General features: G+C 45.1%; 4 protein-coding genes across 5 annotated transcripts in view; 2 read left to right on the top strand and 2 right to left on the bottom strand.

The window, feature by feature from the left end:
* Positions 1–2,572: 2,572 nt before the first annotated feature.
* LOC149332549 (lys-63-specific deubiquitinase BRCC36-like) lies at positions 2,573–7,000 on the bottom strand. Its single transcript, XM_089558171.1, has 7 exons — positions 6,810–7,000; positions 6,577–6,696; positions 6,377–6,464; positions 6,201–6,289; positions 5,779–5,843; positions 4,221–4,396; positions 2,573–2,897 (listed from the first exon to the last, which is right to left on the bottom strand). Exons 1-7 carry the CDS (start codon positions 6,912–6,914, stop codon positions 2,686–2,688), a joined length of 855 nt encoding a protein of 284 aa, XP_089414297.1. The 5' UTR covers positions 6,915–7,000; the 3' UTR covers positions 2,573–2,685.
* Positions 7,001–7,207: 207 nt separating this feature from the next.
* On the top strand, positions 7,208–8,219 carry LOC149332548 (small integral membrane protein 12-A). Its single transcript, XM_089558174.1, has 2 exons — positions 7,208–7,394; positions 7,504–8,219. Exon 2 carries the CDS (start codon positions 7,544–7,546, stop codon positions 7,832–7,834), a length of 291 nt encoding a protein of 96 aa, XP_089414300.1. The 5' UTR covers positions 7,208–7,394; positions 7,504–7,543; the 3' UTR covers positions 7,835–8,219.
* IFT43 (intraflagellar transport 43) lies at positions 8,177–11,136 on the bottom strand. Of its 2 annotated transcripts, XM_089558173.1 has the most exons (9): positions 11,066–11,136; positions 10,909–10,992; positions 10,744–10,826; positions 10,522–10,566; positions 9,755–9,813; positions 9,613–9,685; positions 9,001–9,076; positions 8,792–8,851; positions 8,177–8,325 (listed from the first exon to the last, which is right to left on the bottom strand). In XM_089558173.1, exons 1-9 carry the CDS (start codon positions 11,108–11,110, stop codon positions 8,215–8,217), a joined length of 636 nt encoding a protein of 211 aa, XP_089414299.1. In that variant the 5' UTR covers positions 11,111–11,136; the 3' UTR covers positions 8,177–8,214. The 2 variants fall into 2 exon arrangements, with proteins under 2 accessions (XP_089414299.1, XP_089414298.1); XM_089558172.1 differs by lacking the exon at positions 10,522–10,566 and having other exon boundaries at positions 11,066–11,126.
* Positions 11,137–11,314: 178 nt separating this feature from the next.
* Positions 11,315–17,108, top strand: part of Cog2 (conserved oligomeric Golgi complex subunit 2) — a 17,718-nt gene continuing 11,924 nt past the window's right edge. The window contains exons 1-7 of the mRNA XM_089558153.1: positions 11,315–11,475; positions 11,629–11,790; positions 11,869–11,934; positions 12,052–12,132; positions 13,200–13,282; positions 14,762–14,864; positions 16,885–17,064. Coding sequence (XP_089414279.1) covers positions 11,398–11,475; positions 11,629–11,790; positions 11,869–11,934; positions 12,052–12,132; positions 13,200–13,282; positions 14,762–14,864; positions 16,885–17,064 — 753 coding nt within the window. The 5' untranslated portion in view covers positions 11,315–11,397. The remainder of the gene's footprint in view (positions 11,476–11,628; positions 11,791–11,868; positions 11,935–12,051; positions 12,133–13,199; positions 13,283–14,761; positions 14,865–16,884; positions 17,065–17,108) is intronic.

The raw sequence follows: 17,108 nt of genomic DNA, 5'->3' as shown, positions 1-17,108 counted from the left end.
CTCTGCTGTGGTGTGTGCGAAATTAACACAGATTCTTTGGAACAGTTTGACTGTGCGACACTATGTCAAATTTCACCTATTTGAAAGCTGTGCAGTGATTCAGCGCGTTTTTTTAAACAGATGAGTCATGAAGCTTTCATATCAGGAAATTCGTCAATGACCAATGGGTGTATAGCTATACACTACACTTTATGGAATATTTTTTAATTGGGAATACTGAAAACATGCATCGTGATCTCTGTTGGTGTATCGTCTGCTTTATGGTTGATTTTTCATTTCTTCATGCAGTCAGGCCACCAGTACTGAGTCATGTCAGCGAATGCTAAATGGTGCTACAACAGGAAAACATGTGCATTCCTCTCTTCGCATTCATTAACAATGCATCGGGTAACAAGTGGGTCATCGTTGCTATGGACTACCTCGCCCAATACGCGGAAACATCAGCTCTGCCAAGTGGCACAGCTGTGGAACTTGCAAAATTCTTTCACCGCAATGTTCTGCGCTTTGGCACCCTGGAAACTTTACACTGACCTGGGTACTGCATTCACAGCTCAAATTTTGCTGCACAATCATACAACCCACTGGCGGACATCATATCATCCTCAAACGAACGGTTCCACCGTTTGTTCAAACGACTGAACAAAACGCTCTCTGACGTGCCCTCAGTGTGTGTTGACTTCCTGCATAAAACCTGGGACAACGTGCTACCGTATGTCTCCTTCGCGTACAGTATGGCAGTACAGGAAACAACCAACATGCCACCATTCTGCCTAGTTCACAGCTGCGAAGTACCCAATCTGGACGACGACATGCAGTCTAGGTCTATGACGACATGCATGCTATGCTCACACTTTTCTGCACCTCGCCGAAGAGGCCGTCAGCTGGTAAGGGTGCAGATTCAGAACCAACAATGTCAAGATGCTCTGTACTATAACCTCAGAGGCTGTGATGCTCGGTACACAACTGGAGACCATGTATGGGTCTGGTTTCGCAATGGCTGATGAGGGCTCAGCTAAAAGCTACTCTGCCGATATTGTGGACCGTACCGAGTAATAAGGCCAGTTGGGGATGTAAACTATGAGGTCATCCCTGATGGCTTTCAAAAATCCCGACTATCTGTGCTCCCTGAGGTGGTCGACGTGGTCCGCCTCAAACCTTATTACGGTCAGTAGAGTTTGGCCTTTCTTTTTGTGCGCAGAACTACTCGTCTCTGCACCATTTTGTTTTTAGGTGCACTCTTTAAGCATCTGGACGGTGCTTATTTTTGACAGGGGCCAATGACACTGTGCATTCTTTGTCTTTGCGCTGTTCTCAAGCACGTGTCTCCTCAAGGCAAGGAAGCTGAAGTAAATGGTTGAGCAGCTGCTGTTCAAACGTCACAGCCTCACCAAGCTCTGTGGTCCTATGTCCTTTCTGGCCTTCTGGTCCTTCCTGGTTCCGTGACAATGTGTATTAGAAAAGTGATTCACACAGAGGCCCTTTTGTTCTGTTTAGGCTACCATCTTGCAAGTCAACCAACCAAGGCCTAGGAAATTTTTGTGCTTGGACAGAACGTTGCAGATGTGACCAACACCAACGTCGTCCATAAATAGACATTAATGCATGCCTGCATAAATACACAATATATCGGCACACCCCTGGTGTGGTTCTAAAAGCAATGTACAGCCATAGCAAAAAAGCAGTGAAGACTTCCTTCCTTTACCTTTTTTTTAGTGAATGCAGGAGGCCATGTAGCATTGCAAGGTGCATGCAGTTGCTTCATTGCAATTTTCGACTGGTTTTGGTTTTATGGAGTTTAATGCACAAAGCAACAATGGCTATCGGAGGCATCGTTAGTGGAGCGCTCCGGACAATTTCGACCACTTCCGTTCATACATAAATGCAGGTCGAGAAGCGTTAAGATGGTTTTGTGTACCTGTTGAAAATGACTGCCTGTACTAACCATTGTAAGTGTGACGACTGACAGTCCATGTGCACTGTGGCCGCATCACCACATGAGAAAATGCAGAGGTTCTCTGTAATGAGCGCAACTGAGCACTGTAGTGCAAGGCGCAAGCCTTACTTCAGGGAACTGACAGCTACGTGAGGTGCAGTGGATCATACTTAAATTATCTTTGTTAATTAGAGCAGTTTTAAAATCCAAGACCTTGTCTTGCTTCAGTGCTGGGCTACACTGGTTTCTATGCTGAGCGATATTTTTTTGACAACAGTGTTAACTGGCACAGTGAGAAAAACTTTGAGCACTTCCAGTTGAGCAAAAACTCAAGGATTCTACTGTGCAGTTTGTTAAATTAAACCACTGCAGAGCTCACAAGTGGCCTAATAGCTGTTAAGACTAGACTTTGCAAAACAGCATGTGCAGTTTGCTTAATTTCATGTAGACTCTAGACCTGGTGCTTATATTTGTATAACACGTTTCCAGCCAGTTGGTTGTTCATTGAAGACCAAGAACAGCACAAAAACGACACAAAGGACAAAGAAACGGAAGACGAGATACTAGCAATGAATTTGATGATGTTACAGCAAGCCATCAGGAGCTTGCCTTGTCGAATCAAATGTAAACTCCAGTCCCTTGTACACAATTCTAAGTATGTTTATATCACGGTGTAGTTTATATGGAAGGTTTTTTTTCTTGTTCACAAACATCAGCCCCCCTCCCCTTTCAGCTCGCAACGAATTCTTGCTTCAACGCTTTGTTGCATCTGCAGAGCTCTTGCTTGCAATCTGGGCTTGGGCTGCCGCGCAGGCTTCGGCTAGCGTGATTTTCTGCACGAGTTGTTCCTTCTCCACACGCATCCGCTCGATCTTGTCTTGGTTCTGCCGCAACCGGTTCTCCAGGCTCTGGAGCAGCGGACCGCTCACAGATTCCGCGATGTTGCACAGAGCCCTGACGAAGACTGAAACGTGAACAACACTGCGCTCAGTAACGAAAATGAATGACACAAAAAACATAAAGCGAATTTCAATTAAAGGGGCTGCGGAACACTGCTTGGGGGGATACCGGCTATACTTCAGGTGGGTTCTTTATGTCACACAGATGCCGACTTAAAAAGAATTACAGGAATCGATGCACAGGAACGGGAGTTATTCAGTGAAGAAATTTGAAAATACAAGCAAACAAAACACTGCCCTCAACTCTATTTTGGCGGGGCTTCCCACTTCTATTTCGCTATCCCAATGACGGCACCTGGTGCAACCAATCAAAACAGCCAGCCAGAGCACTTCGCGGAAGTTTGCGCTCCATGGTTGCCTGCTCTCTAACTCGTTCTTGCTGAGACTGGCAGCGTCGTTTCCATGCCAGAGCGCCCCTGGTGGTGTATTTTTATTTTACTTGCTTTGCAGGGCTTTTATCTAAGACGAACAAGTTGTTTTTGTTGATCTAATATAAAACGCAGACAGGTGACAAAATGTGTCTCTATTTATTCACACAATTTGCAGTATATTTACTGTTTGTCCGATCATCAAGCTCGCGCCAGGTGATGTCATATCCGCTGCTAAAAACCCGCCACTGTGTGGCGACACCATCAGAGCCATGAAGTTGTTTTTGGGAGGACATTAAAATATTAAAAAACGGAATATACGCGGTATTACTGACGCTAATAGCACCATTATAACTCACTGTATGCAATCAACAGGCAAAACCGTTAACTAAGATTGTGTTTCTGGGCCCCTTTAAGAGTTAACTTCGGGGACCTCCAAATTTTTTGTAACATACCGGTGACAACGAAAAAGGATACAGTCCTAAATTTTGGAGACACATACACCCTTTCTCTGTTATAAAAGGGTGTGCCTCCAATTTCAGAAACAGCAGTGCGCACCAAACAAGCACTTCAGTGTCATAATCATCATCAGCCTGACTACATCCACTGCAGGACAAAGGCCTCTTCCATGTCTCTCCAATCAACCCTGTCCTTTGCCAGTTGCGGCCACTGTATTCCCGCAAACTTCTTAATCTCATCCGCCCACCTAACTTTCTGCCGCCCCCTGCTAGGCTTGCCTTCTCTTGGAGTCCACTCCATTACCCATAAGGACCAGAGGTTTTCTTGCCTTCACTTCGGTGTACAAAACTGCAATCCCATATTTTAAAAATGCAGAGGGCACACAGCCACAATAGGATACACCCCCTATTCTTGGAACAGCCACGTGCGCAAACAACACGTGCTCGTGCATTCCCTTTCACATCTCTTGCACCTGTACAGCTTGACACAAGTGGCTCTGACCTGAGTTGTTGTGCATTCTGGTGAGAAGGTCCAACCCCGGCACCTGCTTGGTTAAGCTGTACATGTCCTGCTCCTCTTGGCACAGGATCTCAGGTAGCCTCACCAGGGCGTCCAGGCACGGGTTGCTGATGTGTGTGCTTGGCACAATGTACAGTGGAATCTCCATTCGCACATACCTGGGCGGGCAACACAGTTCCAATTGTGGCAATGGTTCTACTCTACAGTAAGCACATGCTACGTCTGTCAAAGATCACTTCATTTGACCGCAACAGATTAGAGCACTTAGAGGTGGACACTGAAGATTAAAGGGGCATGAGGACAACCAATGAGCAGCCAAAGAGAACTGGTAGAGGTACATCTTTGGGAGACGAGGCTGTCAGCAAAGACAGCTCAGGACAGGAGGAAGTAAACGACATTCACTGGAAAAAGCGACCCCACACAGACAGGTGGGTTAAGCTGAAAGAGAAAGGAGACTTCAACACCTGACTCCATTTTCACATTTTTGGACCCAAGCCACCAGCTAAGCTTCAGTTGCTGCTCGCGTGTCCTGGAAACTTTTGGCACTGACAGTACATGAAGCAACGGGCTAACTACTGCTTTCTGACAACTGCGCTTCAAAATTGCATCACTGTTGCAATGGAGTAAAAAAAATGTGCAATAGAAAGGGCTGTAAGACAACACATTATTGGCACCCCATTTCACTGTGCTGGTAGATTAGTTGGCAAATCAATGGGGAATTTATCTGCTGGTCTATGGCTTGCTTTTGAGGACTGCTCCTCGTAGTACAGCGAGTGGTGTGAAGAGCAGAAAAGCACTGCAACAAGGCTTGAAAAAAAAAAAAAAAAGCTGTGCACTCCTTTACTCCACTTTAGAGATAACTGGTAAATCATGTTCAAAATTTACCGTGCAAGCAAGGACATGGATGACAGGCAAGAATGGGACATCTTACTTCCAAGATATTGGTAAGCTGTTCGTTTGTTAACCATGACATCATTTTGTGCAGTATCCATTTAGCATGTGATAGTGCTTTGGAATGGCCTTGTTTATAGCCCACGTCTTCACCAGCACAAGAACTTGTGAAGCAGACTTTGCGTAAAGTGCATTACTTTGCCATCAAGTATGACGATTAACAGAAACTATGAATGAAAATTAGAGCCACCACCAGGGCAGCCCTGTGCACACTTACGCCTAATGCCTACATCAGATATTGCACTGTAAATTGCCTGTCTGCTTACCTCATTGCCCCGTTGTGAGCAAGGCTCTCGTGCGGGAACTGAAACATTCTCAAGCTTTTTATTTTTCCATTTATGATCGGTGTTTCTCATTTTCAATAGGGGTTCACCTGATATAAGGCTGCATACAGCAGTAACATCCCCCTATACATTCTGTGCTGGAATAGCAAGAGCATGCTAATGACCAATTTTCAGTGCGGAACAGCCTTAGCATAACTGAATGAGGGACGCAGTAGTTTGCATTTGGTCTTTTTAATTGGTACAAAACTGGCAAGCAACTTTTTGAGTGGGCACTGAAGTGCATTTGGGGGAAAGCTTAAGCTCACCTCTGTGCTTCACCATCGGTGGCCTGGTTGACCGACTGGAAGCATGTGACTTGGACTTGGTTGAGCTGCATCAGCATACAACCAAAATGTAAAACAGTTTGCTGGCGTGGCGCACTTCAAACTAGACGTTTTAGTGTAGCTCCTAGGCACCAATACTGGCTTTCACATCGTTGCCGACTTAACTGGCCGAGCTATAGCAAAGTGAGGAGCACCACTTTAGATCTGACCATATCAGATCCTGCACTGTACAGCAAAGCCTTGGTGCACAAGTGTTTTTGCACTTTGCCTCTACCGAAATGTGACTATACCGCCAACAGGAAAGTGTAACAACCAACACTTCAAAAATGTTCGAACGACTTTGTGTGCGGCAAAGCTTGGCTGGACACTATTCAGAATGTCTCTTACGGTGCTTGTTGGCTTACCTTGGAGGTTGCGTCTTCACTGAAGACAGAAAATATGAGGCCGACGAATCCTTCGTCCATCATTTGGTATATGGCTTGCGTCTGGACATCTGCGCCGAACATTGTGTGTGAAAATGTTGCACTTGTAGGAATATGAGAATTCACGCACGAACAAAAAACAAACAAACAAAACTCACCAACGTGTGAAGGCCACACTGTGATGTGTGGGTGAGAATGGTACCAGCCTAGAACCCTCATCGGCTTCCTGAGGTTTATAGCCAGCGTCTAAAAGAAAACGAACACAAACATCGTATAGAAGACACCCATACAAGACTTGCACTTTACAGCTCATTGACAAAACGAGGCAGCCACTGAATACTAAAAATTCGCAACACACCTCAGCCTGGGTAGAGGCGTCCGAGAGCTGTTCGGGCGAAATTTCGACGCGATCTTTCCGCTTGTCAGACCTCCGGAGCAAAATGACCGCAGATATGTGTGCCACCCTCGTCTCGTCGATCTGAGAAATATAAAATGAGCGGCGTAAGTACCAGCATTTGAAGCTCTCACCGCCGTTTTCTGGGCGTGAGCGTGACAGAGTAGGATAAACGATCCGAAACTTCGCGACATTACCTCGCCTATCAAGAGTCCCATAACCTCTTCCTTCTCCGTGGAAAGTGCATGGCTAAGGCAGACCATATACACATCAGCTAACAAATTAACTCGAACGGTTGCCATTACTGCAGCTGCAGAGCTAAAATGAACAAATGTAATGGCCTAAACAAAGCTGTACGAATAGCAGCCTACTACAACAACAGCCATGACAGGTACTTTGATTTTGGCTTGACTAGATTGCCAAACGACCATTACCCTACATTATCCCCCAAAAGTAATGTTTAAACTAAAACACTTTTATAAATGTATTTTTAAATAAATACATTTGTAAGTTTTTAGGCTTTAACTAACATTAAACTTTTTATTGAATTATTAACAAAATTGATCTTAGTATTTTAGTATGCTATCATCATCATTATCTTAAAAACGCGGCGGACAAGCATGGAGGGCGACCTGCTACTGCATGCTTCGTAAACTCCACGGTTATTTTTGTGAAAGGTTCCAGTGGTCCTAAGATAATCGCGTCATATTTTAGCACCACATGTTCGACAGTTAAATCGGGCGTTATACGCGGCCAAACCTCTCTGCGTGGGCATATTACGTGTACGTTTTCTTTCATTACTCGTCCAGTTGCATTAGGTTACGGCATGACGATAGTGTAGTCGCGCAGGAACGGAGACATCATACTGTTTTGCCTAACTTGGATTTGCAGCCGTGTCTCCTGCATCATCACCGCCGACTCGCAAGCTATAATGGTTCTACCAGCTTTGTACGCCGCCCTCCGCGTCTACGCTCCCTACATCACCTTCCCGGTGGCTGTGATCGTCGGCGTCATCGGATACAACTTGGAGGGCATCATCTCGGACCGGCGTACGCCCAACAAAAAGCAGAGCATCGATGAAGAACGTAAAGAGCGACTGCTACATGAGTTGGACTCGCAGAAGGACGTCACGCGAGTGGATCCGCTCAAGGACAAGACTTTTGTGCCGAAAACCGTGCTCGAAAGGAATGTCTCGCCGTCGCTCAAGACCCTAGACACGTGATCTGGCAAGACCTGCAGTTTGAATATGGTGTGCTTCGGGGTTGTCTGTCCCTTGTATGGTTTTAGCAGGATAAGCAGTAACGTCGCAGAACTGTGACTAGTTATTTGTGTCGATCAAAGATGAAGAAAAGTCTACGGACTGTTCTAATGTAATGTCCGGACGGGAAGGAGTAGGGGTCCAGGAGCACTTCCTTGTGCACCTCTCTGTTCCTCAAAGCGCTTACTGTTGCCAGCAGGTTGCTATGGGACGAACACAGTGGATGTGAACCATTATGAGCTGTGCATTGGAAGTGGAGGCAACTTTCTAAAGTAGGCCATGACCCTTGTTTCATTTTGTGGGACAGTTTATTTGTTAGCATCTAGGAATAAAATGAATGGGAATCACAGTAGTATGTTTTGCTTGTCATCGGCTTCATGGACATTGTCACCGGTCTTGTTAACCTCATTGGCCACTTCGGTGAAGAGGGTGTCCCATGTCCATACAACGTCTGGCTGCAAATGAAAGAAGTCATGTTACGGATAGTGCACCAAACCAGCATCATGGCCAGATCGCTATAGAGTCATTAGTTATTAGGAAAAGCGTAAATGCTAAGTTTACATCCGGCCTTGAGGTCCAGTACTGAGGTGCTATTTCTTCCAGTCATTGTCGTGATGCCAGTTTAGTGTCATTGTGGCTTCTTTGCACGGCCTGTGTTCTCTTGTAAAGAAAAGCTTTGTCTATGATCGTGGTCGAATGAATCATGAACAGGATGGTGCCCAGGTTTCAAAGGTAGAGGAATTTTGGTTGATGGAGGAGGACTGATCCACCATTAGTCTTTGCTTACAGTGCATGACCACTCTTGACAAGTGAAAATGAGCTCGACCGAAATATTTTTATTTTTAATTTTCCTATGTATTTCTTTTTTCATGTTTTGCTTATGCATAATAGTGCAGAAAGGTTTTGTGCCGAGGCTTTTACCTCTTTGAGGTATTCTTCCGGAGTCAGGTACTTTGTGAGCAATCTAAGATCACATCCGTCCTGTGGATGAAGACGAAATGAGAAAAGTTAATTCGCATACCAGAGAAAAAGGATTTCGTAATTGCAGTGGCACACAATCCAGAGCAAAAATAAAATTGATGTAGCGCCTCTTTGTGGCTCCTTAACGTTAAGTGTGTCAGAGTACTCACAAGTGTAGTGAAGGCTGCCTGCTTGAGCAGTTCATTGTCCAGTTGCTGAAAGGTGTCGGCCTGGTTCATAGAAATGCTGCAAACAGCAAAAGAGTACTTAAGGAAGACATGTTTAGATGGTGAAACAATGACTACAAAGTTCTGCACAAAGAGGTCACCATACAAGGGAGAAATGCTAGAGTGATTACTGGAACCCACTTATTTCGAACCATTCGCTGAAAAATATTCAGCAAGCCTATCAAATAATCTAAGTAGATCAGATGGTTTGAGCCTAAGCATGTTGTCTTGTGCTCCAGTCACTGTATGTTTACTATGGAGCTTGTTTGAACGAAAAGTTTTCTGTGCTGCTGTTTAAAATGTTATCTGCACATTATGGTTCTTACATGTCATTGTCTGTTAGTGCAGACTGCTTAGACCAATTTTCAGTTTCAAAAAAAGAAGGTGCAAACAGAAGTGTGATAAGAAATTTCAATTTCCTGCTACAAGTAAACTGTTGTGTTTGATAGATGTATGTACATGATCAGGGGCTCCTCTAGTTAGTTTCGTGCATGTCCTCAGTTGGTGGAAAGCCTAAGTTTTTGTGCAGCAAACTTTATTTTTTTAATTTTTTACCTGGGGGCTTGGGCCACCTGAGTGGTAAGGTCCTCACGTTCAACATCTCCTAGATCCGGTATGGTTGGCATCTCTGAAAATTTTTTGCAGTTTTTTTTTCAGTGGGCCTATAAGCAAAAGAAATGCTTCACTCTCGCCTGACCTGAGTCGGAGTCATCCCTTTCCAGAACAGTCTCATTCCTTGTCATCTTCGGGGCCTCTCTAAGGAATAGGCGACAAACTTGAAGCCATGTCTGACACATGTACTTTCTAACACATTTGCGTGAAACTTTTTACTTTTGCTAGGTCACTTGTGATCTTCATCAATGTGGTCCACACCACGTACTACACACAAGTTACAAAACAAAAGTTTAAGTACCAGGTGCGTAGATGGTGCATGCATGTTGTGAACTGCAATGGCCAGATTCATTTCGACGCATATTACAGAAGAGAGCCACATCATTTGCTGTTGCAGAAGTGCCGACAATCTCGACAACAGCCGACGAGAAAGGTGCAGGATAATCACATTGGCCTGTCAAGAGCCCTGTTGTGACAGGAGGAGTGTGACTATCATCGCAATCTTCCTCCACTGTTTATGCAACAATATCTCGGGGACATACCACTTATGGAGCTCTGGACACTTGGGCCAGTCAGCAAATCTTCGCCTTCTCATTCTGGTGGTATTTACAACATACTAAAACAATTGCCTTTTTTTTTTTTCGCAGGCAGTATTGTTATATGCCCTGACACTCGATCGTGACAGGTATCCATATACACCCTCACGCCATACAATCAATTTGTGCGACTTAACATCGACTTTTCGTTGTTAGTGGCAACATTGCTCGACAGAGTTGCCATGGATCAGGAAGAATATATATATATGCATGCCAAGTGGGAAACATGCACGAAGACAACACACAAATGACTCACATCGGGACGGTGCTCTGGGGACGTGCAGTAGACGACCGCCTGAAGCTGTGAGTCGGCAGAAATGGGAGAAATATTGGCCATTGAGTTGTGCGGTTTGGTGCCACGGGTAATTGGTAGAGTGCCCCGTGCGTACCACTTGTCATTGGAGGTTAGGGATGTGGGTTTGATAGGAAGGAAATTGGTCTATTTAATTCATCCTGTCAAAGAAAAAAAAAAACGAACCGAAACAAACCGGACGACGAATTATCTTCAGCCCATCCGCTGTTTCTTCTTGGTTTAGGAGGAGCTTTGGAACTGTCACTACCCTGCAAAACGAAGCAATATGCATGGCAACGGAATGTACGGCTCAAAAAAAAAAAAAAACAACTCTGTAACCCTTCGACGCACCCCATTCGAAGTGAAGGCATTGGTAGGTATGTCGGTAGAGTTGTTACCGAATATGTTCAGTCGGCGCGCACGACTGGTAATGGTCTGAAAAAGTAGCAGTTAAGATTTGAGTGAAATTGATTGCATCTCTTTCAGTACACTGCTTTAGAAAACTCACTTTTTTCACCGGAGACTCCAAATCGTCAAGCTCGTCTGCATCCATGGCGAGGTGTAAACAAATTCGTTGCTAGGCAACAAAAGTGCTTTAAAAATATATAATGTATGTAGTTATAGTATCATACTAAATTAACACTTAAAGATTACTATAAAAATAAAAGTTTATTATTTGAACAGTTATCAAGGCGTAAGACCGTGATACACTGGAAAAGCTATGCTGTGGACCGACTGAAACCGTGTACGACTTCATTTGAGGTGGCAAGATGGCAGCTTGCGCACTGGGCCGAGGAGTTTCGAGGTAGCTGAAGCTTTTTCCATTTCCGGAGGGCGATCATGGACGACGCCCTCGCTGACAAGCTCCTAAACGAGCCGGCGGTTAACCTGTGCTTCCACAAAGATGTTTTCATGCGTGTGAGTGCTCAGTGAATGCTTCTTCTCCCTTGCCGAGATCTTTCGGGGTGGGCCGGTGCAAGCTGTCGCACCCGGTTTCGTCCTCTTTACGATAGTTTCTGAAGTTTGCCGCTCACGAAATTCACCATCGCTTTCTTTGTCGTGTTTTTACAGGAGAACTTCTCTGTGGACACATTCGTCAGCGAGCACAGGAAGCGTGCTAGTTTAGAAAAGCTGCGGGACGACCTCGTCGTTCATCTGAAGTTTCTCCGATCGTCCATGATTAAACTCATCAACAAAGATTATGCAGATTTCGTTAACCTGTCAGCAAATTTGGTAAGCACCGGCGAAACCTTCGCTTCACATTTGAAGCGCGAACCGTGGTAAATTGTTGCATTGTGTTCCTGCTTTCAGGTTGGGTTGGACAAATTCATAAAGAACATCTCTAAGCCACTTGAAGAGCTCAAGCAAGAAGTGAACGTATGCTTACTTGTTTTCTGACAGCTTGTGTGTGACTGACGCTTGCGAAATGAGCACCTATTCTGCAGAGACTAACGCCATGAGAGCTTCGCCTAATTAGAGAAATCGCATTTTCAGGATGCCAATGCCACCTTCGAAGCGTCACTGGCCCAAGCTAAGAATGAGCTGGCCGCTAGACGCGCTATTCAAGAAAAAAAGGTAAAGGGTTTTGTCCTCTCATTTCTCTGCCGGCTGCAGCTAAAGTAACCCACGCAATATGTAAACAGATTGGTATGCTCCTAGCCATGCCCACTCTTTTTGCTCTCTGGGGCATGCAAATTCACTTTTAACTTTTCGGCAGTCATTGGAAGCCGTTTAGCGCTTCCATTTGAATTTTTGGCCAGCTTCTGTAGCTCTTGACTTGTGGTAGTTGAAAATTTGACAGTCGCTGTTCTTTAGTGGAAAGTGTACGATAGAAACCAACAGCCTTTGAAACCAGATTATTGTCTAAATTAAGCGTTGGATGTGGGGCTGGTAGTCAGTCTGGGAGCCACACATAGCATAAATACCTTACATAGTAGAAGGTGGGACAGCCTCTGACATGGCCTATTTGGTGTAGCACAGTACACCTTATGTGGTGTGGTCGCAGTTTGGCCACTGCTGGCTTGTGGTTGTTTTCTCTTGTGTTTAAAGTGACTACTGAATTAAATAGTAAATTGTTAATTATGGGGTTTAACGTCCCGAAGTGACACATGCCGTAGTGGAGGGCTCCGGTTTATAACAGACCACCTACGGTTCTTTTAACTTGCACGTAGGCATCTTTATATTATGCCTCCTTCAGAATGCGGCCGCTGTGGAAAGAATCGAACCCGCGACTTCGGGATCAAGAGCCAAACACCAAAGCCACCTGAGCCACCATGGCAGACAATTGATTAAATTTCCTTTTCCCGGCCGCGGCGGTTGAATTTCGATGGAGGCGAAATTCTAGAGGCCCGTGTACTGTGCGATGTCAGCGCACGTTAAAGAACCCCAGGTGGTCTAAATTTCCGGAGCCCTTCACTACGGCGTCCCTCATAGCCCGAGTCGCTTTGGGACGTTAAACCCCATAAACTAAACCAAACCTTTTCTGTGCATCAGCCCCACAAAAGTACTACCTACACATGCTTCTCTTGATTTCAGAGGCTGTTGGCTTCATTTGTACATGTGTCCTAACTAGTGCCTCATCTGCCCTGTTCTTGTCTTGTGTTAATACAATGCTAATTCCTTCTTTGGTTCTTTCCGCGTAGGCCTTGTTGCAGCAGGCCATAGCCGTTTCCAAGAGTGTGGACAAGATAGAGCGGCTGCTTCCATCTCCCGATCGCATGGATAGGTGAGACATAAATGTCAAGCGCTGTTTGCCCATTTCAGATGGCTACGTCCAGCCATTATATAGCAGTAGCTATATGAGGGGCTTCCTATGGGGCTTAACGGCATCTGCTGTTCACTGGTGGTGATGTTGCCCATTGTTAGTGTTGCATATCACTACGAAAAACTCGTTTAGAATGGGATCCATGTGGGCTGTGCAGTCCGGGCAGTCTGGACAGGGAGCGAAAGAGAAAATATCTTTTACACAGCACCAAAGCCAGCATTAAGAATACAGCACAGCTGTAACTTGCGTAATTAGGTCTTCCTGGCGTGTATTTCATTTCATTTTATTACCTTAAAGGCCCAAAGAAGGGTGCTACATAAGGGTTGGGAAGAATAAGAAAACATAGTCGCAGTGACAGGAAATTTTTTTACATTTTCAACCAACTGTGAAGAGCAGGTGACGATGACAAACATAGTTTGGTGGTTTTCATTTAGTTTTCTTTTATTTATTCAATCTGCCAGTCTCATCAGGGATTGCAACTCAAAAGGGCAATGAAAGGATGCAATGACAGAGATGATGTGAGGTATCTAAAGCCGTTATAGCCGCCGCGGTGGCTCAGTGGTTATGGTGCTCGGCTGCTGACCCGACAGACGCAGGTTCGATCCCGGCCGCGGCGGTTGAATTTCTTTGGAGGAGAAATTCTAGAGGCCCGTGTACTGTGCGATGTCAGTGCACGTTAAAGAACCCCAGGTGGTCGAAATTTCCGGAGCCCTCCACTACGGCGTCTCTCATAGCCTTAGTTGCTTTGGGATGTTAAACCCTATAAACCAAACCAAACCTAAAGCTGTTATATAAAAGCTTCGACAGGGTTTCCATTTTTAGGGCTCTCTCTCTCGGTCTGCCCATCTGAAGCTTCGGTTGACAGGTGGCAAAGTGGAAAGAGGATGAATTGGTTTGTTTTGGATGATATGAATTTTTCCGCGCCCACCGGGATCTGTATCATCGAGATTGCGCCGTAATTATTTTTTCAGGTTTATAGGAGCAGCAGCAGAATGAGCATGACATAACAAAAAACTGGTTTTCCTCATTAATCATGTCTGTGCAGTCATCGTGCATTTATCTATTTGAGATACCATAAAGGCATAGTTGGGCATTACATAAAGGGTTAATGGGAAGGCATAAGAGAATCAAAACAACCAGCAGGATAGGAGACCTTGTTGCTGTCGAGATAAACCAGGATAATATAGGATATCTGCAAGTGTAAGGAATGTAATGAGAGACAAACGATGTTTGAGAAAATTGAGTTCGAGAAAAAATTCTCACAAAGTAGCATTAACATCTTAGGGATGGACTGAATGAATGTGGGGGCAGTTTCCATAAAAACGAGGCACCAAAGCACATGCCAAGCTTAATATGAATGTTACTGTGAAGAGTTTTGCGATACCCTGAGCTTCGTTCAAGCTCAGTAAACTCGGAAGGATTTGTTGCTTCTGCACACAGGTGGACCAATGAGCAAGTGGAGCAGGTGGCCATCGAGGTGAACCAGGTGCTCTTCTACCTCAGCAAATGCAAGCAGGTTAAGCTGGCTGGAGCACTGGCCGAGGTGCGTTCCTTGCAAAATATTTCGACCTGGAAGTTTAAACGCGATTTTAATTACACTGCACGAAAGTCACAGAGTGAAGAGGAATAGGGAAAAGTGTGCCTGCCTGTTTTGACACGCCATTTCATTCCCTTATCTTCTGTGTTAAAAGGTTGCTTGAAGTGATTTCCCAGCACACGCCACTACGTTTTAGATTAAGCTGCGTAACCGTGCTTCGCGTTTATTTATTTGTAGGATGCAGGTAAAGAGAGAACACCTGATGACTTAATAATTTGTTGTGGGAACAACTGCTTGCAATGTGCTAATATCTTGCATGCTGTTTTGCCTGTGTTGGATTGGCTGTGTTCAGTTTAATTAACTGCTGATGCTATGTAAGCATTTTGACTTTAGAGAGCCAGGCCTATAGTTTCTGTGAGATCTGTGAGGACTGAAAAATTGCCTCTCAATGTTGTCACTATACTGTCACAGAAGATGCCACTTAGTGAGTGAGGGAAACGCAAATTGCCTTATTGAAGTCACTCTATTCATAAGAAATATGCATGCAAGTCAGTGGTGGTAGTCTGGAGGCTCTGACCTCTTGTTTATAGGAGCTTAATGGAGAATGCATGAAACCTTCTTTCATTTTCCTTCATCCATTGTGCCTCTGACATGGTTGATGAAGAAAAGTATGGAAGGGCGCGAAGAAGAAAAGCCACCACTTTCTAATTTCGTGGAACTTAGATCCCTAATTTTAGAAGCACATTGCATCAAGTGATTCCTACCGACTGATCACTTATTTTAATTAAATACGTTCCCAGCACTGGCCTTTGATTAGTTGATCACGTGACAGAAAACCATCTTTTCAACTGAAACAGGTAGGTTAGCATGGAACCTGAACAGCCTTTACTGGGCAAATATGCATCTTCACAGGAAAATAAGTAAGACAGTGGCAGTGATAATGACACTAGCACATAGGTGGTCAGTGGGTTCATATTAGCGGTGGCTGTGAGTGCACTGTGTTTAAGCAGGACTCTGTACTTTTGAGACTGAACTCGTACTTTGCTGTGAGACCAGTCTGCAATGTCGTAGAATGAGCCATGTACAATTATGGTTCTTGTGAACGATCTGGCCGTGTACATCGAACATGTTCCGGTGGCCTTGCCTGCGTGCAGAACTGAAAATGATAAAGCCTTGCACTGGTGGCAGTAAACATATAGTAATGAAGAAATACCAAATACTTTGCTACTATTCCAACAAATGGTGTGACTTCTTTCATTTTGAATGATTTTGTTGCGAAAGTAACACTCCGACAGCCAAAGCAAGACATCGGGTGGCCACCGTTGCGCCGTAGCTGCGCTGACCTTGTTTCAATTGGTCGAAATGGTCATGTCGTTACAGTGCACAAATTTCAAATGGGGCCAATTATACTTTGGCTAGTAACCATGCAACCAATTAAAGGGATCGTATAGTGATGCTCCAAGTAAGTGGGACTGAGTTTAGTTAATTGCTTAAATAATCAATTAGCCTAATTAACCTTTCTAGTCAGTCCAGATAAATAAAGAAAACCGAGTAGGAAATTGGTCGAGTTGGGGAATCCAACCAGGGTCTCCGGAGTGCGAGAGGAGCATGCTAACCACTCTGCCACGCCAGCTGGATGGTTTGGAATGAACAAAGGCGTGTCTAGTGAATAGGGCGTCTTCGTTCACTCCCATCTTCCTCCCTTCTGGTTACAGCGAGGTTCAGGTAGATAAGTGAGACAGATACATTTCCTTTCCTCAAAAACCAATTTACGGATGAGCAAGGCGTACAGCTGAATGGGTGATGGCGTTCTGTGGACTCCCTGGCAGCGTTGCAAGACGCTGTCGTGTTCCACATTTAGAGGCGAAGCTTAACATCTTAACCACACATCAGTGACACAAGCAGCAACACCATGCTTGAGGCGAAATTTAGGTCAACAAAGTGCCCCCCTGTTTTTTTTTTTGTGAGTGTGGGGAGGTTTGGCTCTCAACTACTACTTCAGTTGTCTGCAATTGTCTTGGTGCAGAGGGTGAATGCGGTGACGGAGCTGCTTCAGAGGCACCTGGAGGACAGCTTCCTGCACGGCCTCAAAGTGGACAGCCAGTCTGAGCTGAGCTCTGTGCTCAGGATCTGCGCAACGCTCGACCGAGTGGAGGCGGTCGAAGAGCTCTTCCGCCGGCGCATTGTGACGCCCGCTCTGGACGAGGTAGGTGGGAACCACTTGTGGGCTAAAATGGAGAGCTCACGGTG

Source organism: Amblyomma mixtum, chromosome 8, assembly GCF_055824585.1.
Source record: "Amblyomma mixtum isolate Tamu chromosome 8, ASM5582458v1, whole genome shotgun sequence".
NCBI lineage: Eukaryota > Metazoa > Arthropoda > Arachnida > Ixodida > Ixodidae > Amblyomma > Amblyomma mixtum.
This window is presented reverse-complemented; position numbering and strand designations above follow the sequence as displayed.

What these genes read in the sequence shown, in the direction of transcription:
- LOC149332549 (XM_089558171.1), bottom strand. Translation starts at nt 6,914, where the DNA reads ATGGCAACCGTTCGAGTTAATTTGTTAGCTGATGTGTATATGGTCTGC. An exon ending in AGTGTGGCCTTCACACGTTG is followed by an intron (nt 6,290 to 6,376) that starts GTGAGTTTTGTT and finishes TGTTCGGCGCAG; the next exon opens with ATGTCCAGACGCAAGCCATA. An exon ending in GTGAAGACGCAACCTCCAAG is followed by an intron (nt 5,844 to 6,200) that starts GTAAGCCAACAA and finishes ATGCTGATGCAG; the next exon opens with CTCAACCAAGTCCAAGTCAC.
- LOC149332548 (XM_089558174.1), top strand. Translation starts at nt 7,544, where the DNA reads ATGGTTCTACCAGCTTTGTACGCCGCCCTCCGCGTCTACGCTCCCTAC.
- IFT43 (XM_089558173.1), bottom strand. Translation starts at nt 11,110, where the DNA reads ATGGATGCAGACGAGCTTGACGATTTGGAGTCTCCGGTGAAAAAA. An exon ending in AAGGGATGACTCCGACTCAG is followed by an intron (nt 9,686 to 9,754) that starts GTCAGGCGAGAG and finishes AAAAATTTTCAG; the next exon opens with AGATGCCAACCATACCGGAT. An exon ending in CGGAAGAATACCTCAAAGAG is followed by an intron (nt 8,326 to 8,791) that starts GTAAAAGCCTCG and finishes TTTCATTTGCAG; the next exon opens with CCAGACGTTGTATGGACATG.